This window comes from Drosophila subobscura, chromosome U, assembly GCF_008121235.1.
Source record: "Drosophila subobscura isolate 14011-0131.10 chromosome U, UCBerk_Dsub_1.0, whole genome shotgun sequence".
Taxonomy (NCBI): domain Eukaryota; kingdom Metazoa; phylum Arthropoda; class Insecta; order Diptera; family Drosophilidae; genus Drosophila; species Drosophila subobscura.
The window spans coordinates 16215960-16240111 of record NC_048534.1 but is presented as its reverse complement, the minus strand read 5'-3'; the positions used below and the strand labels follow the sequence as shown (position 1 = coordinate 16240111).

The window sequence follows — 24152 nt, the reverse complement described above, 5'->3', positions numbered from 1 at the left end:
GAACTGGTGGGGAGATACGAGTACTCGTAGAGGAGCAGGCAGCCGCATGCGTAGCGCAAATTCAATCGTACAATGTGTTGATATATGACACGTAATCAAATGTTTAAGTGCATGGCACACGCATCGCCAAGTCACAGAGAGAGACAGAGAGCGAGAGAGTGCTTCCATATGCCCTTCTCTGTCAACAAAAAGAAAATATGAAGAAAATCTATAGCGAAGATAGGTGGCGAAAGGGGGGGAGGAGTAGGAGGCGACACAGCAAATCCGACAAGTAAATATAATAACAATAAAATGAAGCAACGACATGAATGCCAGCGCAGAGCAGAGGCAGAGGCAGAGGAGCCAAGGCGAGATATTATGACACTGCCAACAGCGATAAAAAAGAAAGTATAACAGCAAAAAGAATGCCTGGCAAGGACAATTGCTGGCACGAAGATTCGTTGGGGCAACGTCTGTTTCAGGCCAAGAGCGCATGAAGACAACGACAGCCAACTGACGCAGGACACAGAGAGTGTGGGGGTGAGGTGCAAAAGTGTTGCCAGCTCTGTGTGGGGCACGGGCAGCTCCGTCTTTGAAGCGCCTTCCAGTCATAAATATTTTCTGTTTCTTTTGTTTTTGTTTTTTTGTTTGTTGTTGCATTCTTTATTTCTTTAAAGACTTAATAACATTCATTATCCGTATGATTTACACTGCTACACAGGGTTTTGGCTTAAGTTCTCTATGGATTTGAATATAATTTCACTAGTTATGCACTTAGCCTATTAACATTTAACAATTGGTTTCATCATACAAGAGGGAGGGTTACACATATAGAGATATGCCTTAAGGTGTGCGTCATACGTATAAGTTCAGTGAAATCGATGAATGGCAGAGGGTGAGTGAGGAGTTTTTCTTTTTGCCTAGCATTACAATTACATAGCTTTTGCACGGTCAATAGCTGGTATTTTGGTATTAGAGAAGGAAGAGTGTCGTCTGCGAAAACTAATTACATTTTACAATTATTCGACACACATCCATCTCTAGCTCTTAAGGTTTACTTTACTTTCAAAACGTATCAAGAAAACTATCCTTAAAATATATACAATCTTATGCTACTTTTATTTCTTGGATTCCTACAGTTAAGCAATGAAAAATGCGAACTTTATATTTCCTGGAAAGCAATACAAAAAGCAAGGAAAATAATAAATATCGATTCATGTTTTAATTATTTTTGTACGCCTGTACAAGGATTTTAAATTAATTTTATACACCGCTTTGTATTATATTCTCCAACTATTCCAGTTCTACCTTGCCTATATTTTAAGCTTTAGTTTGGATCAACTTTTAAGATCATTATTTCTAACACAAATACACTAGGATTATTTTCTTTCTTCATCCAAAGGATGTGCTTAGACTATGAAATGATTAAATATTGGTATTCCTTAGACTCTAATCGTTTTGGCTACTTACTTGGGCTTAAAATGTCTATACAATATATGTTAAGCATACGTACTTTTCTGTCTTAATTTTAGATATTTATTTCTGTTTTTTCTTTAATTGTTTTCTTCACTTTTATTTTGTTTGTTTTTCTGTTTTTGTATTTCTTAGCAAACAACTTTGAGCATTTTTCTTAGGAGCTAAGAAGCGGAAAGCCCAAAGAGGAACAACGACATTCTATGCTATAAATAGACTCCATCTAATAATTATTTATAGATATGTACAGACACACATGAAGCAGGACCAATATGCGGCGTATACTTGATGTAAATTCAATATTTACAAAGAACTTGATGGGATTTTCAAATCAAACAATGGATGCTTTGCCTCCTCCACCTCCTCCTCATCATCTCTATTGACCAACATCTTTGTTAATTGTTATCTTCGTGGAACAGCGTCCATGTTTAATTGGGTCGACAGCCGCCTGCTGCCGGCCATCCTCCTGTTGCAAGTCCATCTCCAAAGGCAGGAGCAGCAGCCGCTCCCCTGAATGGTCGTGGGAAGGCTACACAGAAATGCTATTAAGACTGGCAGCGCGTAGAGGGAGATGCGTGCAATTGATTTGGAAGCTAATATGCGTGACCAGAACGCAGATGAGCCCGCTACCGTGCCCCAAACTGATGATGATGCTGCTGCCGCACTGGAGGAGGCGGCACTTGCCGCCGCTGATGTGGCCGCTGCGGGGCGTCGACTCTTCTTCAGTTGTTTGTCTGCTGGGGAAAGCGAAAGGCAGACAGTTGCAAAAGTTTCGTCTGTGTGTGTGCGGAACAACTGTTGCTGTGGCCGATGATTGATGATCACTTACCTTCCAGGGTGGACTGGGACTTGTCCAGCGACTGGCGGGACTTGGACATGACCGTCTCCCGTGACTCGAGAACGGGTATTCTCTGGTGCTTGTCACTCTCCACGCTCTCCTCGTTGCTCTGCCAATACACGGAGGAGATTTTGGCGACACACTGCAGCCGTGTCCCGGAAAATGCAAGAGGGAAACGGGAAAACTTTCATCAAATCTGTGTACATTGATAAATGTGCTGACCAGCGGGGCGGGGCAAGAAGAGAATGAGTATAATTCGGAAGGTGGTGCACTGCCGCACTGCTCCATTGGTGTCATTCTCTTGACGGCATAGTAAAAGTTTTATGTTTTCATTAACTCCTACCGTACGGGGCGCATAACCCAAAAAATTACCCGCATGCTCCCATACATCTCCAAAGGACGGAGAACGGAGGGCACTCAAATATACGAGTATACACAAACGGACACACTCATATGCAAACGGACACACATGGACTGTTCGGGCAACGGTTGTGGCACAGTGGAAAAAATCGTTTTACAACATTTAAAAAAACTATTTTAGAGTATCGATGCAATCCAAGCCTGATTGGTTCTAGGATTCACATCCCTACTGTTGTTGTCGTGGTGTTAATTTAACCCTAAAACTATCGATTTGCCCACCACTGTGCACGGGCACAGGGCATGTCATAAGAACATTTCGTCTCTGCTGCCCGCGTTCGCATGAAATTTTGTGGCTTGTTCAACATACATTTGCACTTGCACCACCCACAGCCCCATACCCCATCCATGGCCTTTGGATGTGGCGGATGTGTGGATTGGTCAGTGCGCAGTGAGGGGCAGGGGTGAGTGGTGAGCGGTCAGGGGTGAGTGGTTGGGCTGCCAACTGCGTCCGAATGGATAATAATCAACATGAGCTGCCGTGTTATGTTGTCGCAAATTGAATCAGAGGAGCGCTCTGCTGCTTCTCCTCTGCACCGAATGTCGCCATGAATGTATCAATTTTCATGGCTGTAATCAGCTTAAAGCCAGAGGAGGACAGGCAAACCCCCCACCAGGAACCCATCAGATCAGTTCGGAACCCGTGACTCACCTTCAGCTTCATGTCGCCGTGCTTGAAATGTCATCCGCGGACGCGAAACTCTAGCCCCAGTCGTGCCACCTCCAGACCCTCGCGGCCCACAATCAGCGGTTCGTAGGGACGCAGCAGGGAGCGATTCGCGTGCATCCCGTTAATCAGCCAACTGAGATGGCAAACGGGCTTGGAGGCCGCCGAGGTACAGTTGACGCGCACCATGTCGCCAATTTGGTAGCGTGGCTGTCCGCCGGTGATCTGTGGTCCATGCTTTGGTGTCACTGCAATTCGTGAAGAAAGAAAGAGTTCAGAGATTAGTGGGATTTATGAATTTGGATGGGTGATGGAGGCTGTGACTGAGTTAAAGAGGTACTTGGGCGCCAATTGAATTTTGGTTTTCGGTGTAGCCAGCAGGGATTCGCGGGTGGTTACAGAGATATGATTGAATTATTCTGAAAGATGCCTTGGACTTTGTTGAAACTAAAGGTCTGATCGTACAGCACTGAAAACAATGTGATGGGAGTTCAATATTTAAGAGCTAATGGAATGCATTTTAATTTCTGTAATGTAAAGATTTCCTGCGAGCATTCCATATTGCATATGGCATTCCCATCCAAATGCAGATGTTTCCGACCAAACAAGATTGATTGTTAATTTGGTTATTGACTCGAAACATGCATTCGATTTTGCACGCTGTCGGGCGGGCCAATTAAAGCCGTTATTCCTCCCTCCAACCAAAGCCCCTACCGAGCTGCCGACACAAACTCATTTTAATCTAAATCAAAAACTAAACAAATAGTAGAAATATATAGTAAAAATATTGAACACAAAAATGGCTATGGCTATCCTGGCTCGCATTTTTTTACACGTTGTTGCATTTGATTTGTTCTTTTTCTCATTTTGGAGGTTGCTGCTGTCGGTTTTTTGTAGCCGGTTTTTGTGTTGCCTGCTTTTTGTGGAGCACTGTGTGTTGACTGGGAGCCCAGCTACAGCTGCCTGCCCGGATGAATGTTGGCCATAATGGAGAGCACACACCCGCAGTTTTGTCTGTCTGTTTTTGCTGCCCGACCTGGCTGCCTGCCAAATGGGTCAACGAGGGGAGAATTCGAAGAGAAATTGTATCGACTGTAGTCGAGCATAATCGATAAATTCTCATTGATGAGAAGCTTGAAGCAATTTAAAAGGAAATGCGCGAAAATTCAGCAAAGATTTCTCACTAATAATGTTAATAAATGCTTTTAAAATGAGAAAATCTCCAACAGTAAAGAAATTAAAAGAAAAATCCTGAAGGAAAAGGGTCAAGAAAAAGTGCCATTGTTTGGTATTGTCCTTTTCCTATTTTTTCTTTGCTTTATTTCCAATCGACTCTTTCTTATTGTTTTTCTATATTTTCTTTCACTCTTTCTGATTGTTTTTGTACTCTTTATTCTACTCCTTCTTATTGCTCGCCTCAACTGAACTGAACGGCATAAATTATTATTTTCAGCGTCTCTTTTTACGCTGCTTTGACATTGATGAAGCTGTTGATATTCACTTTTTTCACAATTTAATGTGCCCTCTCCCTTATTTGCACTGCCTTTAATATTTTGGCAAAATGTTGAACAATTTGCCATCGTTTTTTTCGTTGCTGTTTGAGTTGAAAGGTGACTGGGCGGGTGAGTAAACATTTTGTTGTCTGCCCGCTGTATCAATTGGTAATAATTGTTGGGCATTTTGGTTATTTGGCCGCCATTGTCCGGCATTGTTTGCCCAGAGGCTTTCTCAGACAACGGATCAACATGGAGCCCGTGTTCGCTTTGCGTGGGCGCCGTCTGAAGGTTCGGGCCATTGTCTGGCCCAGCGACCGAACAATGGAATCAATTGAGCAACTGAAACAAATATCTAAGCAAATCCGTTGCCTAAATAAACTAACAATTTTTCACCTTAATAGCTTTTGCTTTTGAACACGTAAAAAAGGGTCGAAAGGCTTTGATTGAAAAGAAAAGAGTTAAAGTCCAGTTTACAAATAAGAGAGAGAGTGTTTCAGGATAACCGTTTGAGTCTTAACAAATTGCAGTTGATAACTGAAATATAGCGATATATTATCCAAAGCGAAATCTCTGATATGCCGCATATATTGTTTGATTTTTAAACTCGTTAACTTGTTGAGTTTCTTTGATGTTGTATTAGATCCAGTTTTCCCGCTCGTATTTCATTCAATGATTTTTTCAAGAGAAAGCCATTTTCCATCAGAGGCAACAGAGTGCAACAGAGTTTCCAACGCAACTCACTCTCGCGGTGAAGGATTATGTTGAACCAATTTTCCCCCGAAACCGGATATTCTCCATCATATGCAGCTGGGGGTGGCAGGGTGACTCTGGCTGCCTGGGTGACAGTCCCCGGAGCTTCTCCCATTTTCAATTTCCGCGCATACACTTCAATTATCGCTTTTGTCAGTCGTCGAGTCAGTCATGCAGTCATTTAGTCGCTCATTCGCCCAGTCGGTCGGTGGGTCTACACTGTATAGAGATGGGTCTAATCTAACCAACTGGGTCAAACATATTTGGCCTCGTCATGGCGGCTCATCATTTACGGGCTTTGCCCTGTAATTGCATTCAATTATTTCAACCAGAATATCGTATGCAGAGGGACCCCATGAGCTGGGCTTTAGTTCCATTTGCAGTTCCCATTGCGCATTAATTTCAATACTTATTTGTGTGATAGAAATACAATTTCTTCGATTTACTTAAACGCAACAAACACTGCTTAGACTTGTTTGTTTTTAGGGAAAGTTCCTAGAATCGTTGTCCAAAATGTCCCATAGGGGAACAGGCATTTATGTATCGAGGATATTGAAGGAATGAAAGGGAGTAACAGTTCGATGTCCAATGTGATTCAACTGCTAATGAAACTGTGGTACAGCCATTTCCATCTCTGTACGCATTCTCTCCATTTTCTCTTTGCTGTCACCTATCGTCGCTTCACCAGCGTTTCTTTCTCTCTTTTTTTTTCCTGGCATTCCTCTTCTTTTTAATGGCTCACAAATTCATTAAGTTTATTGATCCGCAAATCGTCATAGTCATTATGCCTTTGATTTAATCCGCTTAAACCTGAACCTGGTGAAGACTGAACCACCACCACCTCCCCCTAGCATATACATAGACCCCGCTCCACCTTTTAGATTTCCACCTTTTTTTTTGCCATTAAATCCTGAGCTTAATTGAGTAATTTCCATCTGAAAACGGAAGCGTGTGTAGGCTCTGAGCTGATTGGTTGCCTCTCTCTCTCGCTCCAGCTCTCACGAGCCATCGAGGAAATATTTAGTTAGCCTAATTATGCGATATACCAATTTTGATTGCCTCCATCCCCTCGCCATCCACCAATTGAGTGGTTCTCAATGGGAGAGCGATTCCACTGACGGAAATGAAGGTGAAATTTGCCCCCGACTCAAACAGAATTGTGCCCCAACGACGACAGCGACGACGACGACTGTCGTTGATAAACATCATCAACATAATGAGAAACGTTTGGGGAACTGAAACTGGAGCTATATCTAGGTCAGAGATGTGTCCGATACTCTACGCATTTCATCATCCTTACGTCATGCATTTCGGGGTTTATTAAAATTCTTCTAGGGTGCTTCTGTTGGTCAGTTTGCAAACAATTTATGTGGCATATAACTATTGCTAACATTTCCATTTGAATCTCTATCATTTTAATGGTCTAAGATAAGTACACACAATCCCACAGAGATATTCTGCCTCAATTCACACTCCAAATTTAAATGATTTAAATTTAAAGAAAATGTTCCAAGACCGTCAAAAATATCTGCTTGCCGCATTCCCCTTTGATGAGCTTTCTCTCCAGAATGAGCTTTCTCTTTTAGTTATTCTGGAAAGTCGAGCAGTCGGACTGGGGGCCTGAATGAAAAGATAACTGAGAATTTATCATCTTCGCGTTGCGCCACGGCCGCCTTCCACTGATATTAAACACGTTTATTCTAAGTTTTCCTCTGACGCAGTTTTTCATATTGCGTTTGGCCATATTTTTGCGCCATGTTTTGTTGGATTGCGCAAAAATTTCAAATTAAGTTGCAGAGAGCCGAGAAACACAACACAGATGGGGAGGAGGTATTTTCCGAGCAGAGCGCAAAGAGGGAGTGGCAGGGAAAGTGGTTGAATGGGATGGGGTAAATCTGAGCCGGATGGTAAGTCTGAGGCACAGCCTGAATCTGAATCTGAGGCAATGGCAGCGTCAGAGGCAGAGTCAGAGGGAGTGTCTGAATCGGAGGCAGTGCTGTAAGTGAGCAACAGAATTGCATCACGTACATGGGCAATTTGCCAGCGGAATACAATACAAAAGATAAATACACACACACACACACACATCTTATAGCCGAGCAGAAAGCTGGCCAAGAAAAAGGATAGCCAGAGTTTCATCCAACATACCTTCTGTTCCATTCTCTGTTATAGGTATACCCGGTAATCGTCTGCATGAAGAAGGTATATTGTATTGGGTGGAAACTAAAAATAAAGTACTGGAGACGTGTCTAACCAACAGAATAAAGCGAACAACTAGCTTTAAGCTAGAGTTTCCCATTGATTGTAGATTAATTATATTTGCATAAAACCCCAAATTCATAGAGACATTAAATCTGTATCGAGGGTATCCCATAGTACAAATACCAGCATAAGATTTCGCTTAGATTTTGTTTGTATACATTTTTTTGGCACAGGTTTTCTGCTCGAGAATTTGTGAATCGCAGCGAGAAACAATGCCCAGGAATAAACCAAATAAATGTGAGATATATTATGTATCGTGTAGAAGAGGAAACTACATATAAGAGAAAGAGAGGTGATGATATCGAAAGAAAGAGATGCAAAGAAAAAAAAACTGAGGCAGAAATACCGAAACAGATTACTTTTCGTCGCTTCGTTCGCTCAGTGCAATTAATCTTGCCTTGAATGGTCTCTCTCGCTTTTCATTTTTCTTTATTTCTCTGTTTTCCCCCTTTTCGTATGTGTATGCACACATACATGTGTATTTTTTGTTAGCCCACTTTGCCAGCCCGCATCGCCCCCCAACACTTACCCACAACAATCATGTCCTCGTGACCGGAAACTGTCTGAAACGAAGGCGCCTCGCCGGACACTTCGCAGCGATACCGTCCAGTCGACTGAAGGCTAACCGAACGTAAAACAACAACCACGTCCGTGGAATTTTGCAACTGCAAAAGAGGGGAAAAATGGGGCAAAAAAGGAGAGTAAGAAAATGCACAATAAAGAAAGCGAAAGTTGCACAGCATGGGAGAATCCTCACAGCAGTTATATTTTATTGCTTTTTACATGGAAATTTTGTTCAAGAAACTTTAAAATGAACGCAGCAAGCCCAAGAGATTGGCACGAACTAGAACTAGAAATTTTAGTCGATCATCTTCCACGTATTTCTCTCTAAAGGATGATCTTGCTTATATCAAACTCAGTATTCTTATCAGCTTTATCATTTGCTGGCTCCTCATCTTCATCCTCGTCTTCACCCTCATCAGCCCCCTCCTCGTCTTCTGCATCATATTCCTCCTCGGTTGCCATATCTGTGAGAACCTCCAGCATATCTTCCAGCGCCTGATCCTTGACTGGCATCACTTGATCCAAATCTTCAGCTGTGGGGGAGACATTGTAGGTCTCCATCGTTTGCTTAAACTGGAGGGCATGATCCATGTGTAGAACACGTAGATGTTCCTTCTGGGAATCCCCAACGTGGTTGCACAGCTCGATGGGATCCGTCGATGGCTTTCGGATCTCCTCGACGATCTGACGTATGAGATCCTCTTGTTCGATGGGTGGAACGGACTGCTCGAGAGTTTGCAGTAATTTTGATTTCTTGTTGCCGAGCATTTTGTTGATAATGTAACTTAAAATATTTCTATCCAAAATGTGATCCCAAATCGACGGAGAACTAGATTGATTTATGAGAGATAAAAACTTACCTCAACATCAACTCCTGGCAGGGGAAAGACCTGCCCCGGCGGCATATCCCTCGGCACATAGCGATAGAACTCGAAGCCATCTTTGTACCATTTAACGGAGTATAACGACTCTCCATCCAGATCAAACTTGCAACCGAGCGCGGCATCCTCGTGCCGCATTATGTGCTTGGGTATTTTGATTTCGGTCATTGTCAGGCATTCCGCGGCTTCTGCAAATGGAAGAATGGATGAAAAGGAATTGTTTGTCAACTATTTTGTCACGACTTTAATAAGCCCCTGGCATGCTGTACGCTGCATGCTGCACGCTGCATGGGCTCTCGCTCTCAGTTTCAATGCCAGAACTAAGACCAGGACATAAATAACTGCCAGCAAGTGCATAAAAGTCAAGGAAATCGAAGGCAAGTCGCCCGCCACCGCCCCTCCACCCAGAATGAACGCTAGACTAGAACAATGCGCTTTTGTTTTGCCAACACAATGCCTCCGGATCCCAGGAGGGGATCCGCCACGAACGACGAATGAACGAGGCTAACTTGAGAAACGTGTCCTGGTTGTGAGGCTCCGCGTCCTCCTCAGCACCGTCTTTGGGGGGTAGGCTTTGCAGGGAGTGCTCCGAGTAGATGCTGTCAGGGTGTTGGTACTCAGGCGGTACTCTCTCGGTTCGGGCTTTGGGTGGCAGGGGTAACTTAACACTCGAGACAATGCCGGAGTGAAATGAAAAGTTGGCAACTTATTTAACAGCCCAAGACAAAGCCCTCCGCTAGCTCGCTCGCTCGCTCGTTCGCAGGGCAATTTGGGTCACGCAAATCGAGATATGAAATTAATATTGCAGAGCCCTGAAATGAGCAGCAGCCAGCGAAAGTGGAGCAGCAATCTCTGTCGATTGGGGAGCACACCAAAAGTAGAACATTGTATATTGGATATGTGTCTAAGTCTAAGACAAGAGCTCGTGTAAATCCTCTTGCTATTCCAATTTAATGATTATATTCAAAGAAATATCCTGACGGCTTAATTTTCATCATTCTAATATCCTTTACCCCCAAGAATGTACACAATTTATGAATCTATTAACGAACCACTTTCTGCATTTGTCTAACAAAACATTTGCCTCCATTTTGTTGACATAATTTCATTTGATTAGTCATAACACTTGTCGTCGGCATTGCGTCAGCCCTTCATTAGGTCCTTGTCCTCCGATTAGAGGCATCCCACACTCCCACACTCACTTTGTTGGAATCCAATCAAATCATGGAAATACCCGTGCTGTCAAATAGAAATACAAAAGTAAACCAAAAGTCAAACCAAAGTGAATCCCCGTCACTCTGAAGGCAAATCTGCCCACATTCTCATTAGACCCGTCAACAGTTTGGGAATTTATTTTCGGGCAAGTTCAAGAATAACCACAAAGTGTGGCCCAAAAATACAACTGTCCCGGCAAGGGCGGGGGGAGAGGCTAAGCCAAGTGTGCGTCTAAAAATAAGTGCAGCATTTCATTTCCAAACAGGAAGCGGCGTTAAGGCCTTAAAGGCTTTTTTTTTGACGTCGTTTGGTTGTGTATTTTTGTTTTCTTTTTTCTGTATTATGTGGTCGTTCAACCAAACAGCCAGCGAAGCGACAAACAAACACAAACAACAAAAAGCACAATGCACAAAGGCTTAAAAGAGGCAAACCTATGGGAACGGCAGGCTTTGGGTGACGAATATTTGGATGCCCTTACAAGAAATAGTGGCCATACCTAGAGTATAGCTTCGGGATAGAATTATGAAACAATTTTAATGTGTGTTTTATATATTGGGTGCGACGTTCCATCTACTCTGCTTTCCAAACATAATCCCAAAAGCCTATTACCCTCCGCATAGAGCATCTAAAAGGAAAAACAGCCGCCATTGAAGCCGATGAGTATGATGGTGACGCTCATGATGACGCTGATGATGATGTTGCGGAGCAGGGAGGGTATGAGGATTGAGTAGAAGGACGTCGCCCACTTTGGGCTTTTTGCTCCTTTGAGTGCATTTCCGCTTTGCGGCTGCAACGGCGGCGTCGTTTGAGTTCCTGTTTTCCCATTTGCCAGCCCCAGCCCCAACCGCGCCCCGACCCGCCCTGTGCGTGGCTTTGGCGGACACTTTGTGGGGAATAAACTCGTATTTTTGCGGGCACACAAGTACAATTTAGTATTATGCACTCTCCACTAGTTGGGTGTACAGCAGCTGCCTCCAACTGACTGCCTTCCCGGCCAAAAGGCGGCGAGAGCCTCCTCCGTTGGCGGAAGACAAACAAAGTGCGTTGCCAAAAGGTTTCGCTGCACAAAAGCCTTTTTCCTTTGCCAGGCTCTAACACTACAAAAACTCTAGTCCAAAGAGAACACTCCTTTGGTGTTAACTGCAAGTAAATGGAGTTTAAGAGCAAAAAGAAAAAGCAACCTCAAAGTAATGAGAACTTTTGGTATGATATAATTGCAAGGGTGTGAATATCCTTGAAGATTCATTTCAAATTACGCCTTTTAATAAGTATTTCTTTCACGTTAGTGTTTGATAGTGTTAACAGATAATACAGATGAAAATGTTTGATTCATGTATAGACTTGTTGAATGCTAAATTCCTTCAATTTCTTGGCACTTCAATCGGATCTGATATGAGCAATGGAAGCATGATTTCACAGCTCATTAAATTTGCCATAACCAAAGGGATTTCTTACACAAAAGTGTTGATGATGTGATGGGCGTCCAAAAGTGAATTTTGACAAATGTCAAGCGCCGCAAACCGAAAGCAGAGACATCGCCCTGGGGCGGCTAATTAATCAGCCAGCGATTCGAAAGTTTTGTCATCTAACCTGAGCTTTAATTAAGAAGCGCCAGTGACAGGCAGACAGCAGGCGAGATGCTAAGATGATGGGGGAGAAATGCTGCTGGCAGGGCGATAAAGTTTTCCATTTGATGTCGTGTAAACGTCATAGTTATGGTCGAAAGGGGCTCAGCGGCTCGAAGTGGTTCAGTGGCTTTTGTTGCCTAGTCGGAGTATGCGTACCTTAACAGACGAAAGTTTTGCTACTTAATTATTGTTGATTTTTAAATGATTTCATTTGCCGCCCGGGGCCAACAAATGTCAGCCACAGACAAAAGTTTCCGCTGACTGCGAATCGTTCCCACAAAATTGAGTTTCTTTTGGGGATTTAGTTTTGCCTCAAAATCTAATTCACAGAAATGCAAACGGATGGGTGTAGGTGGTGGTGGGGGTGGAGGCGCAGGAGCAGGAGGCCGAGTGTCAAATGCAGAAGTTTACGGACCAAAGTTTAGCTTTGCATATCATTATGGCCGCTTCAAGGGGTTAAGTCATCTAAATACTCATAGTGGCCCAGGGAGGTCTACATAAACTGCTAATCGACTTTCCAAGGGGTTTTATGGGTAATTTGTTTTCATAAGTTGAACATTCGAGTTTCATTTATGTTTTGTCTACTATTATATTTAAATTACTAATGAACTTTCTCAAAATGTACCTTAATTCATGGAGGAACTTTTAAATACTTGTACTTTGAATATTTAAAGCGCTTCAACCAGAGCTGACTTCTTGCTTTAATCTCTCTTTTTCACTCTAAAATATTTTGGCAAGAACAGAACCAAAGTAGAGGCAAAACCAATCAAAATCATCTTTAGCCGAAAACCCATTTAGCAGCAAAATGACAATAGAAGCGGCTTGCCGATGCGGATTAGTTACACAATGCAAACAGGACGAATACATAAGTCCTAGCCAAGGCCTCTGGATCTCTCTCTGTCTCTCGGCAAAGCTATGGCAATTCCCAAAAAAACCAAGTCTGATTGTCATATGAGAGCTGTGTACTGCTTTCCTCTACATCGACAGGCAAATGCAAAATGCAATTAATTTTATTAGAGTCCATCGAAAACTCATTGGGAAAAAGGCAAGCCAGAAGAGAAAGAGAGTGAGTGAGAGAGAGACGGGGAGGGGAGGGAGATGGAGGGGTTTGGGTCAGAAGGCAGAAATTTATGGCCATGCCAAGGCTTCACTTACAATGCAAATTTTTTCCAGACCGTCCCAGAGAAGCTGTGACAGAGGCAGAGGCAGATGCAGGGAGGCAAAAATTATGATGCGGCTTAGTCTGGGGCCTGGAAACGGGGTTTGAATGGATCGATGGGGCAGGGCAGACCGGATGCCAAGCCTTGAGCAAATAAAGATGTTTTTGCCATGTTTCGCAGACGCCAGCAGCATCAATACGCATCAATCCATCCGGGGCCCCTTTTAGGCCGGTCCAAGCCGGAGACTAGAACGTGCTTAATCTGCAATCAGAAGCGGAAGTTGCTCCTCATCCTGGCACTCCCTCTGTCTCCATCACCATCTCCAGTCTGCATCTGAGTTTCAGTTTCACAGTCTGCCTTTGGCGCTGAGTGCATCGTTGTCCACAAAACGGGAGCACGTCTCCCCATTCTTGCCATTCAGCCCAAAGCCCCCAAACAGCTCCCCGTTGTCGGCTCAGTGGAGCTTTTGCTGCATTGCAGGCGCACTTTCATTTGCATATCGCACAGCAGCAAATTCCAAAAAATTGAACATATATATATAAAGAATAATGAAAGATGAGCGCTGCATATACTCATTGGCAACAAAAAACGTGGCAACAATCGATCGATTCCCATTGCTCTTACAATAGACGGTTAATCGCAGGGCAACAAAGTCAAAAGTTTCCCTTTCGATTGCATTCCATGGAATTTTTGTGCCAACATTTGTGTTTGTTATTTGCTTCCAAAAGTTGCATTATTCTGTTGGGTTGGCAAGCAGGAATGCAGTTGTTTTTACTGGCTGCTTTAGTCAATTCTAAGGGAGGCGAAGTACACAAATAAAAAAGCATAATTTTGATATTTTAGTTCTGTCTGCAATTGATTTAAGTTTGTAAGTCTATCGTGTACCTCCATTTGCCCCTCGTTATTACCAAAATGTCAATACATCCCGTAACTAGTGCAAATTGTGTTATATCAAATGTTAATCGAAAGGAGAAATAAGTGGGCTTAATTAGGCCATCAGTAAAACCTAATTTCGGTGTTCGCATGCAAAAGGCGACGAATATTTTCTTTAATTAGAATATCAATTAAATTGCTAAACACACAGAATGCTTACGGACAGCTGTACTAATATAATTGAGATTCATTTCGAGTTGAAAATATATCTACTACTAATGTCAATACATTCCATCAACCGGCCCACAATTTTCCACACCCATTTGCACCCACACATCATGGAATCAATTAATTCAATTAAATTTGAGGCATCGATTTTAACGTTTTATGATTAATTACATTGCGTGGAAGGGACTCGCCTGAACGAACACATTGGCGGAGAGAGAGCCCGAAGATAGACATGCACAATTAATTGTACGGCTAATTTCTATTTAAGGAATCAAATTGATAAAACACCAAAGCCCCCTAAGGTGTGCTTAAGATTAGTCAAAACAAAGTAAAATACAGAATAATGATTAATTGTTTTGGTATAAATATAAATGGTTAAATTGATTCTAATTGGGAAATCTCTTGAATCATCAGATCAAACTTTGTTACCAGAGAGGAATCGTTTGAGCTTTACTACTTCATCAATTGAGGCATAGTCATGTGCCAAAAGCTAATCACACATTCCTCAGCAACCATTTTCGCCACCTCATCAAGTGGCTGCCTTTCAATCAACCTTCAACAGGACTCTGACTCCTTCTCGCTTAATCGTTAGAAAAATCACTTGCTAATAATAATCGCACTTATAGGTATTTATGAGGCCTTAACAATTCCAGCAAATCTTTAATAAAGTCGCCCCAAAGGCGCTTGAATTGTCGTGGGTCTTTGAGGTTTTATTAAAGGAACAGTCTCTCGATTTGGACTCGTATTTGGTCTTACTCTTTTCGGTAATGGTTTGTTCTTGGTGTGGAGTGCGTGTCGCTCAACATTAGTTTCATGTGCTGCCAATAAATATGTACTTCCTTCGGACAGTTGCCCTGGCTGCTCCTTTTGTTAGTTACAGTTTGGCAAAAGTGTGCGCCACGTTAACTTAATTTCATTATTTGTTGCTTGCTCAAGTTCTCGTATGTTCACTTTGCTGACACCCTGCGACTTGGGGTAGCAAAGGTACATTGTATTTGTGGACAACATGGATCTAGGAAACTTTTCTCACAGTTGGAACGTGATGCTGAAGCCTCTGAAGCAGAATGTCCTCTGGCTGCTGGGTATCTTGCTGTCGTTGCCATCGTCTACTTATGGTATTCTCTCCCCCCTGTGTTCCCTTGAATTCCTTTTCTATATGCGGCATGCGTACGTGACCTCATAATAGGAAAATAAGATTTCTATCTATAATTCAGGCAATGCGCTCAGCCAGCTAAGTGCCAGCAAATAATAATCATTTCTATTTCTCTTTTCTCCCAGAGAGTTTGTCTAGACAGAAATTGTATTTGTCAGTAATTATTATTTCGCTCTCCATCGCTCACAGTTTGGACAGGGGAAAGTAATGCTCCGAAATAAGTTTCCTCCTTAAATAGTAAGCACAGAGATCTGTGGCGGAGCATAAAGTTTTTTTTTCGCTTTGACAAGTTTACCGCAAAAAGGAAACGGAAATGGAAGTGCAAAAAAACTGAAACATGTTTATTTATTTAATTAAATGCGGCATCCTGGAAGTTTTGTTCAGTATTTATTCCGCCCTCCGCCTGTCTCTCGCCATCACCCTGTTCGTCGTGTTTTTTGTTAGCAATCAAGTTAATTAAGTTGAAGGTTTTTGCCACCAACAACACATATGTACATAGATGAAGCAAATGAATACTAATAAAATATATACAATATATTAATTGCATTTGTGGCGCTATTGAAATACGTGTGCACACAATTAAATCGGATTAATGATTCTCTTAAACAATGTGACAATTTATTCATAGACAAATTACAAAAGTTCAACTAAATTATGTGGAAATTTGCCCCTTTAAAGAATATATTTATGTTTCCTTTTGCAAGAGTATCAAATCAATCAGAACTCTTTAGCAGCTCTTTCGCTTTCAATTGCGAGTGGATCTGATTGCTTTACCACTTTCTAAATATCTAAATTATTCGTGACCTGAGACAAGCCCCCCAGCTGTTGAAGAGTCAAAAGTCTTCACCCACCCCGGCGGTTAACCGCGACTGTTGCTTGTTTGTCAGTTAATTTTGTTTAGTTTTCGCCAAGCAGTTTGTTGAACTTAATTAAAAATAAATAACAGGCAGTGGCAAAAGTTGTTGTTTATTCATGGGAAGTGGAATGGGCTCCCATTCCAAGGGGGGAAGGATTTCGCGAGAAAGGATTTCCTTCGAGGAAGTGGGTGGGACTCATCTTTGACAGCCTTGACTTTGTCGGGAACTTTATAAACTTGAGTGGGTCTCAAAAGGGATTTCCCCATCGATTATTGAATGAATTTCAAATGAGTTATCTTTCAACTAGAACACATGGCGCATGATTTATGTATATTCGAGGGGTGAATTTCCCAGCTGGTTGATAGAGTTGTTCCTTACCGTAGCAGAGTTGTAGAAGAATCCAGGCGAGAATGAGATGGCAACGTTTATATTGTGGGGCATCCATGGTGTTGTTGCATTAACCTTCTTTTTCTATACTTTTCACACTGTCTTCCACTTTCTCTATATGTTTTTGTCGTTCTATTTCCAACGAACAAGCTTCGTCTTGGGTGAAACTTTAATTTTTCAATTTGTTGCGGAATATTTGGTTATTTTTCCTATTTTTTCCCCTATTCCTCTAACTGTACCTCTCCCACTGGCTCTATCTGTGTTTGCTTTTGCTTCGTTTGCGTTTTCCTCTTGTCTCATTTGTGCAATGCAATAAATTTTCCCTTGACCGCCAACGAGGGAAAGCGTCAACCAATTGCTTTTCTTGTCCTGGCTCGCTCTGTCGTCTGCTTATTTATATTTATTTTCCATGAGCTCGTTGCTATTTGCTTCTCCTATTAAGCGTGCTCCACTGTACAGTACACACCCCCACACAAACACACAGACCTCAGTCACATTTACATGCCATATCCTGTCTGCTGTGCGCGTTTTTCCCTATTTGTGTTTGCTCCTCTTCTATTTGGCAGTGGGTCCTTCCCTTTCTCTTTTTATTTCTCGTTCTATTTCTATTTTCGGGCTGCCACTACTCCGGGTTTTGCTCTGTGGTGTCTGTCGCTGAACGCACTGTATTTAATTGAAACATCAGCAAAAGTTTCCGTGTGCCAGGAGGTCTGTGAATGAAAGAAAATTGAGATGTATTGAATATTTATCTAAGTTCAAGTTTAGTTTCTGATCTTGGCCAAGTGTCATTAAGGGTTGTGTAACTAAACTGAAGTTTACACATAAATATTAAGTTTATTCAAGCTGGATTCGCTCATACCAATCGATATTAAAATGTAATTTATTTGCCTCAACGAATTGTAGCTGGCCAGCTGCCTCATTTCGATAGAGCTCATGATTCCTTAACAGTTTTCACTATCCTAAGCTGACATACATATGACACACGTACATATGTATGTACGAAGGTAAATCAAACATCTTACTCTTACAGATATGTACACTCATATGTACATATATTCCGAATTACAATGAATATTTGAGTATATTGTATTTAGGCAAAACCTGCTGCAGTTTGCCTCAAAGTAAATTTCCTCGGGCATTTCCAACTGCGAGACTCCCCGTTGAGCACAGACCTCAAGTGACAGAGACAATTGTTCTGTGTACTGCGAGCACAGAAACAATAAACCAAATGAATTAATCATACAATTTATGGCCAATAAATGATAATATGTATTAAATGCTCTCCCAGCCAGGAAGCAGAACCCTCCAAGGCATAGAATGGAGAGCCCTCAAATCGGAGGACTTGAGGCCATCTTCGAAACTCAAAAACCATTGAGTAAAGGCATAAATTAACAATCACATGGAGGAAGACGACATGCGGGCGGGCGATTGTGTAATTGTTCTTGGGGTCTGGCTAAAATTAAATTTGCATAAAATCAATTAAAACCGAAAATCTACCCAAAAAGCAGCCAAAGGAAGCTCAACGGGGGAAAACATAGAAAGGAAAGGAAAGACTTTTTGGGGAAAAGTTTTCCAAAATGAAAATCATGTTTTGTAATTAGAGGCCATGAATAATTTTAGCACCTTGTTGTCAGCTATTTTAAGATGTGCCTCACACGTACATACATAAACCCCCTGTCGAACAGTGCGAGTGAGTGGCTTATGCAAAATAGTTGGAGAGCCACACACCCACACACACACACACACACACTGCGTATTCTTGATGTTTGGCCAAGTCTCAGTCTTTTGCATAATTAATTATGTGGCAGTCATGGCACTGGCTTGTTAAATATGCAAATATATACTCCTGCACCGTCGTATACAAGGTCTAAAAGGACTCTTGGACTCGGGTCACTAACATCTCTGCAGCTCTGTAGCTTCTGTAGCCCCCGTATGCGTGTGCATGAACATCTTTTGGTCTGGATTTTTACCACAAATTCAATTTCGCCAGTCTTTAAAAGTGTTTTTCTTTGCTGCTTTAAAGGGGGAGGACAGGGCACACTGGATGTTGGCCACAGATTTGCTTATAAGGCCATGTTCAATGGCTTGTCGCAACACACAGAAAGTCATGTGGCACTCACACATGGAAAAGGTGGCCCAGTGAGAAGGAGGAGGCGACAAACGCTCGGGTTAGAAGCAGAGGCTTAGGAGCCGCCTTGTCGTCTGTATATTGCATGTGTGCCCATGGATGAGAGAGAGGTCTCTGAATGCCAAATGAAGAAATGACTGAATGGCTGTACGGGAAGTGCCTCACTGACTGAATGACTGGCTCTGCTCCCCCTCTCTCTCTCTCTCTGAATTTGTGTGTGTTGGGTTTGTGGGTTGGCCCATTGTGCGTGGCTATGTGTGTGCCAGTTGGGGCCATGGCCAGCCCTTGATGTTGTGCATTTTGAGGCACACTTTTCCTTTAAAATTAAAGCCAGAACAGTCTTGAGGTGGCTTATGGGAAAGATCAATCATTCTAGAAATTTAATTTCCGTGATATAGGACATATTTTACTCAATTCATGCAAAAAACAAATGCAAATTCGAACTTTTTCCATTATGCGCCAACAGTAAATCGGATGCAAATCATTGAGAAATAATTGTTATTGGGCATAATCAAATAAAATGCTGAAAAGCAAATAAATATTGCTAATATTTCCTCAAAACATAAACCATAATAAAAAGAAAAATTATTCAGCAGACTGGTACTATGAGTTTTTCCCATGGCCAGAGACCATTAAAAACATGGCCAATGAAATAAATTTCAAAAATTGCCCCACTCTTGATAAACATTTCTCTAAAATATGTTTTCTCAATAATGGCTGGTTGGGGCAACAAAAATCTCGTTTTTATTTCTGACAATATCATTTTTTAGTGCCAATTGATGTGGTCGTAAAACCGTCTAACCATGGAAGTGACCTCTTGGAGAGTTTAGGAATTTAACGATCTACCAGAGGGGATGGTTCCACCTCGATTCTCTGCTCCTCTCTCGTTTACCCCGCTTGAAACCACCTGGAACTAAATGAGACTAATGAAAGCCCATAATTCAGAGTCCAGAGGCCAGCCAGGCAGTGTCCCACAGCTCAGCGTCTAAAATTAATTGGCATTGTACGGGAATTTAATATATAAGCGGGAAATATAGGAGCAATAGATGTCGGTTATGTAGGGCTGTATCTGGCTATAGAATTTCATAATTATAATAATTTATGTTGACACCTGAGGCGTGTGCACAAATTGAACCGGGGATGCCCCCAAGGTCCACCAAGTTAATAAAACTTTAAGTTACAATTTGTGTGTGTTTCTCCCTCTCCCTCTCTCTTACGCTCCTTCTCTCTGTGTCTGACTCTGTCTCGCTTGCCCTGGGGAAATCTGTAGGAAATTGTTTGTCGCATAATACTTACTTATGACTGGTATTTTTCTTCGTTTTTTCTTTTCCTGGCCAACCTTAAGGAGCCGCCGAGGTGCCGCTTGGACCTTGGAATCGCGATTCGCGGGAGTGTAGAGAACTTGGCAGGACTTCAAAGGAGGTGTTCTCCTCGTTTTTCTAGCCTTAAGAGTTGGCTGGCCACGTGCATAATAATAACAAATGATTGCTTGTCACGCACGTAACGGTACTTTCATTCATAATTTATGCATTTTAATTTGTCAAAACGTTGGCAAAACAGTATGAGGGATTCCCCCTTTCTGCTGGCAAACACACATTCGGTGGCGCGCGAGAACTTCTTTATGAATATGAATTTCTGTTTGGAGACTACTTAGTTTTGCTCTGTTATCCTTTTGCTCATACGAGTAGTGCAGCTTGTGTTTGTTTCGAATACTTTTTATTCATAATTTGCACTCATACACACACACAAACACACGCGCACACAGTCGCACTCGAACACCCACGACTGGGACACACGCACGATGGTCGCCGTGCGTTCGGCTAAAACGCGTTTTGGGTGGATAGCAGACCACGGAAGGACACGGAAGGAGCACGCAGGAGTTTCGGCGTCGCGTCGTCAACCACACAGCACCAATAACCGACCAAGACTAAAAGCTTTGCTCCCCTTATTACCTGCTTTTTACAGGCCCCACTCACATACACACACGCGCACACAGTCGAGCTTCACAGAGGACGAGGGCGCGCACGAGGATATCACAGGATAAGAACGGAACACGAGAACGAAGTGTGTTCTTCGGCAAAAGAGTGGATGTGTAGGAGAGTAATATGGTGGAGGCATAAACTAGTTCGCGTTGTCTGAGGTTACGAATGAATATTCGTACCAAAGAACGAAAGAGAAAGGCAAAAATGAAGATACAGAGCGAACACAACCAAATACTCAACATTCTCTTTGTTTGTTTCAATTCCACTTTGTCACTGTTAGTAGGTAGTGGCGTGATGTTAATGGGTTTAACAGAGCAATGTAAAATCACTATGTTAAGATATGTAAATGTATAGGCTGTAACAGTGGGCTGTTAGGGTTGCAAACTGTTAAAATAGGGGGAATCTCTTATGTCAACAGCAGCTTAACATGTGTTTTTTTAACGTTTAAGCACATAACAGAGCTCTGCTAAGCTTAGCAGAACTGAAAAAGAGAACTATTCATTTTCGATATCTAAGCTACTCTGATGTTCAGAGTTTCTGTGTTTCAGCTGTAGTCCCTTAATGATGTGCAGATGTAGTTATCCGTTTTTTGTTGTTTCTTAGCCTGCAGCAATCATTAGTGCTCCCTTTGTCATAGCTGCTTAACATATTTTCTCTGTTCTTTTTGGCAATATTTCCAGGTACTACGAAGCTACCTGTATGTTGTAGGTTCTGTTGTACAACACAAACATTCCTTTGAATCTTTTCCGCAGAGTTTATTTGGTCATCTCAATTCCAGGATATGCGTACACCTACAGTACATGACAAAACCATAATTAATTTATTGAATAATTTATCAACATATTCCTGAACTGTCGAAGTACCAGTTAACTTATCCTTAGCTAACATGATAAGCCTGAGCCTGACTACTTTCCTCTTAAAAAAATCACCACATGGTGCTCCTATCCTCTAGTCTACGTTAAGTCCTCCACAGAGCCTGCATCAATGGCAGTTTTATTGATACGCACACAGTTCTGCCTACTCCAAAAAGAAAAACAACAGTGGAGAACGGCAAGAGAGAGAAGCAGACCTGGAGAGTGGGAGATTGGTAACACTCACACACACACATCTCCCAAGCTAGTGAAGCATCAATAGAAAATACCAATAACATCGACATCATCCTATCCTTCGCATCATTAGCCCAAACAAAAACTGCTGACTGGGGCACAATGCCAGCAGGGATATGGAGAGAAGAAGAAGGTACGGGATATGAGGAGACACCGCCTCCAGCGCTCTACACTTTCTCAGGACTCTCTCCACTCGCTACCCCCACCTACAATCCTGACCAAAGCTGGAGGGTCTTAAACTTTTTTCTTGTTGTGCTGCACATGCCCGGGAGGCGATTTGAAGTTGAGGCAGCTTCCTGTCCTTCTCCTTGCACCTCCGCCGGCATGTTGTACCCTTTCTATGTGCCCCGACATCGGCTCATTGACAGTCATAACGCTGAAATGCGCCTCAACTTGAACTAATTTGTGCGCAATTTGCGCGAAGAAAGGCATCGGAACCACCAAAGCCAATAGAAGCAGAGGGAAAGGGAAAGAAATAACGAGACGGAGAGAGGGAGAGAGAGGGAAATGGAGGCAGCCAATGAATATAGAAAGAGATGGCTAGACCGTAACAGCAGAGAAGAGAAAGAATGGCAAGCATTTGCACTTTTACTTAAGCGTAAAACTTTTCCTTTTGCAGGTTGCAGCCAACTAATTTTGCCCCGATCTTCCTCTCTACCACATTTTCCGAATAGAAAGAAACCTTGTGTGGTGGGGAGGGAAGATATGTGTGAGAGGAATAGTGCAGGAAGAAGATGGTCGAAAGGAGATGGCAATACCACCGCTGATTGCGTCAACTTTTTTCCTCAATTTGTTTTGTTTCAAGTTCGTTTTCTCTTGTTGCTCTGCATAAATTTGATTATTCGAAATTCTGTGAAGGTGCAAAGGCTCCATTCGTGCCGTATCCCTACCACCTCCATCTGTAGCAGATGATTCCCTTTGTGAGGTAAATCCAGTTCCTAATTGCCTGCCACCGACGACGGCCATCTCCTTTATGAACTGATTGAATCTCTTACACTCCACAGGCGGCTTTATTATTTAACGTTTCAATTACACGCAAAGTCGGAATCGGAATCGGAATCGGAGATAGAGTCTCAGAGAAGGAGACTATAGAGGAGCTCCTCCTGCTCCCACTGGAGACTATTTAGCATGTAAATGTGAGTCAGTGCCAAATAGTAGTGACGCCTTGTCCCAGTCACAGTCATAGTCCACCGGCTCTGACTGAGTCTCCAGATGTGGAGTGTAGTCTTAGTCTGCATTTCAGAGGCAGAGAATCTATTTTGCATACAAATGGCTTTTCTTTATGTTTATGGGATGTGGAGCAGGAGAAGTGGGTCGAGGGAAGACGGGAAAATAATTTCGCAAATGTTTCATTTGATTACTAAATGAATCTCTGTTGGATCTTGCCATCTCTAATTGTCTTTCATGGCAATGGAAAATGTCTGAAGCGTTTGCTCTAACCAACTTTAGGTCAATATTTTAAAATAGAGTTACTTGGAGATTGTAAAATGAAACCTTTGGCACATTGAACTAACTTAAAGTTAAACCAAAGAGTACACTTTACAAATAAATGTAAGCGAATTTAAGAAGGAAAGTTTGCGGACAGGTACAGACGGACATAGTACATACATATGTATGTATGTATGTATGTATGTACATATGTACATACATATGTGCCTAAATCGATTTTATCGCTTTATCAATAGCCGGTACTGGTCAAGAGTTTTCGCACTTACTACTCCATGTCAGCAAAAGCAATAACAACATTGCTATGCTTTCGCTACCGCTCTCGCTTTGAACTGAGCCGTAGCAGAGAGCAGGAGAGGAGATGTGCTCTGCGTAGCTCAAAACTGCGTGCGAGATGAGAGCAGAGATAAGGCAATTTTTGCATTAAATACGACACTTGGGTTTTGCTGGTTTTGTTGTTGCTTTAATTATGTGATCGGTTGGTTCGTACTCTAGTTCGTGAGGCTCTCGCTCGTCGCTTGACGAGTGCGAACCAAACGATCACAGAATTGAAACAACAAAAGCAATTAATTGTATTTGATGAGAAGTGCTTGACTGCCAGGTGACTGTGCCAGCTTGAGTTGTTGTCGAAAGTCGTGGAAAGTTGAAAAGATAAGCGAAAG

The 24152-nt window shown here is 42.4% G+C and overlaps 2 protein-coding genes across 2 annotated transcripts in view; both read right to left on the bottom strand.

The window, feature by feature from the left end:
* Positions 1-611: 611 nt before the first annotated feature.
* LOC117901458 overlaps positions 612-24152 on the bottom strand; it is a 50966-nt gene continuing 27425 nt past the window's right edge. Inside the window, 6 exon segments of the mRNA XM_034812212.1 lie at positions 612-2186; positions 2282-2432; positions 3360-3622; positions 8412-8547; positions 9307-9515; positions 16820-17538. Of these exon segments, the coding sequence (XP_034668103.1) occupies positions 1855-2186; positions 2282-2432; positions 3360-3622; positions 8412-8547; positions 9307-9515; positions 16820-16886 (1158 nt within the window). The 5' untranslated portion in view covers positions 16887-17538 and the 3' untranslated portion in view covers positions 612-1854.
* Positions 8756-9259, bottom strand: LOC117901459. The gene has a single exon (XM_034812213.1). It carries the CDS (start codon positions 9212-9214, stop codon positions 8771-8773), a length of 444 nt encoding a protein of 147 aa, XP_034668104.1. The 5' UTR covers positions 9215-9259; the 3' UTR covers positions 8756-8770.

Bases quoted from the DNA above. Each gene is read 5' to 3' on its own strand.
- LOC117901459 (XM_034812213.1), bottom strand. From the start codon at position 9,214: ATGCTCGGCAACAAGAAATCAAAATTACTGCAAACTCTCGAGCAGTCC.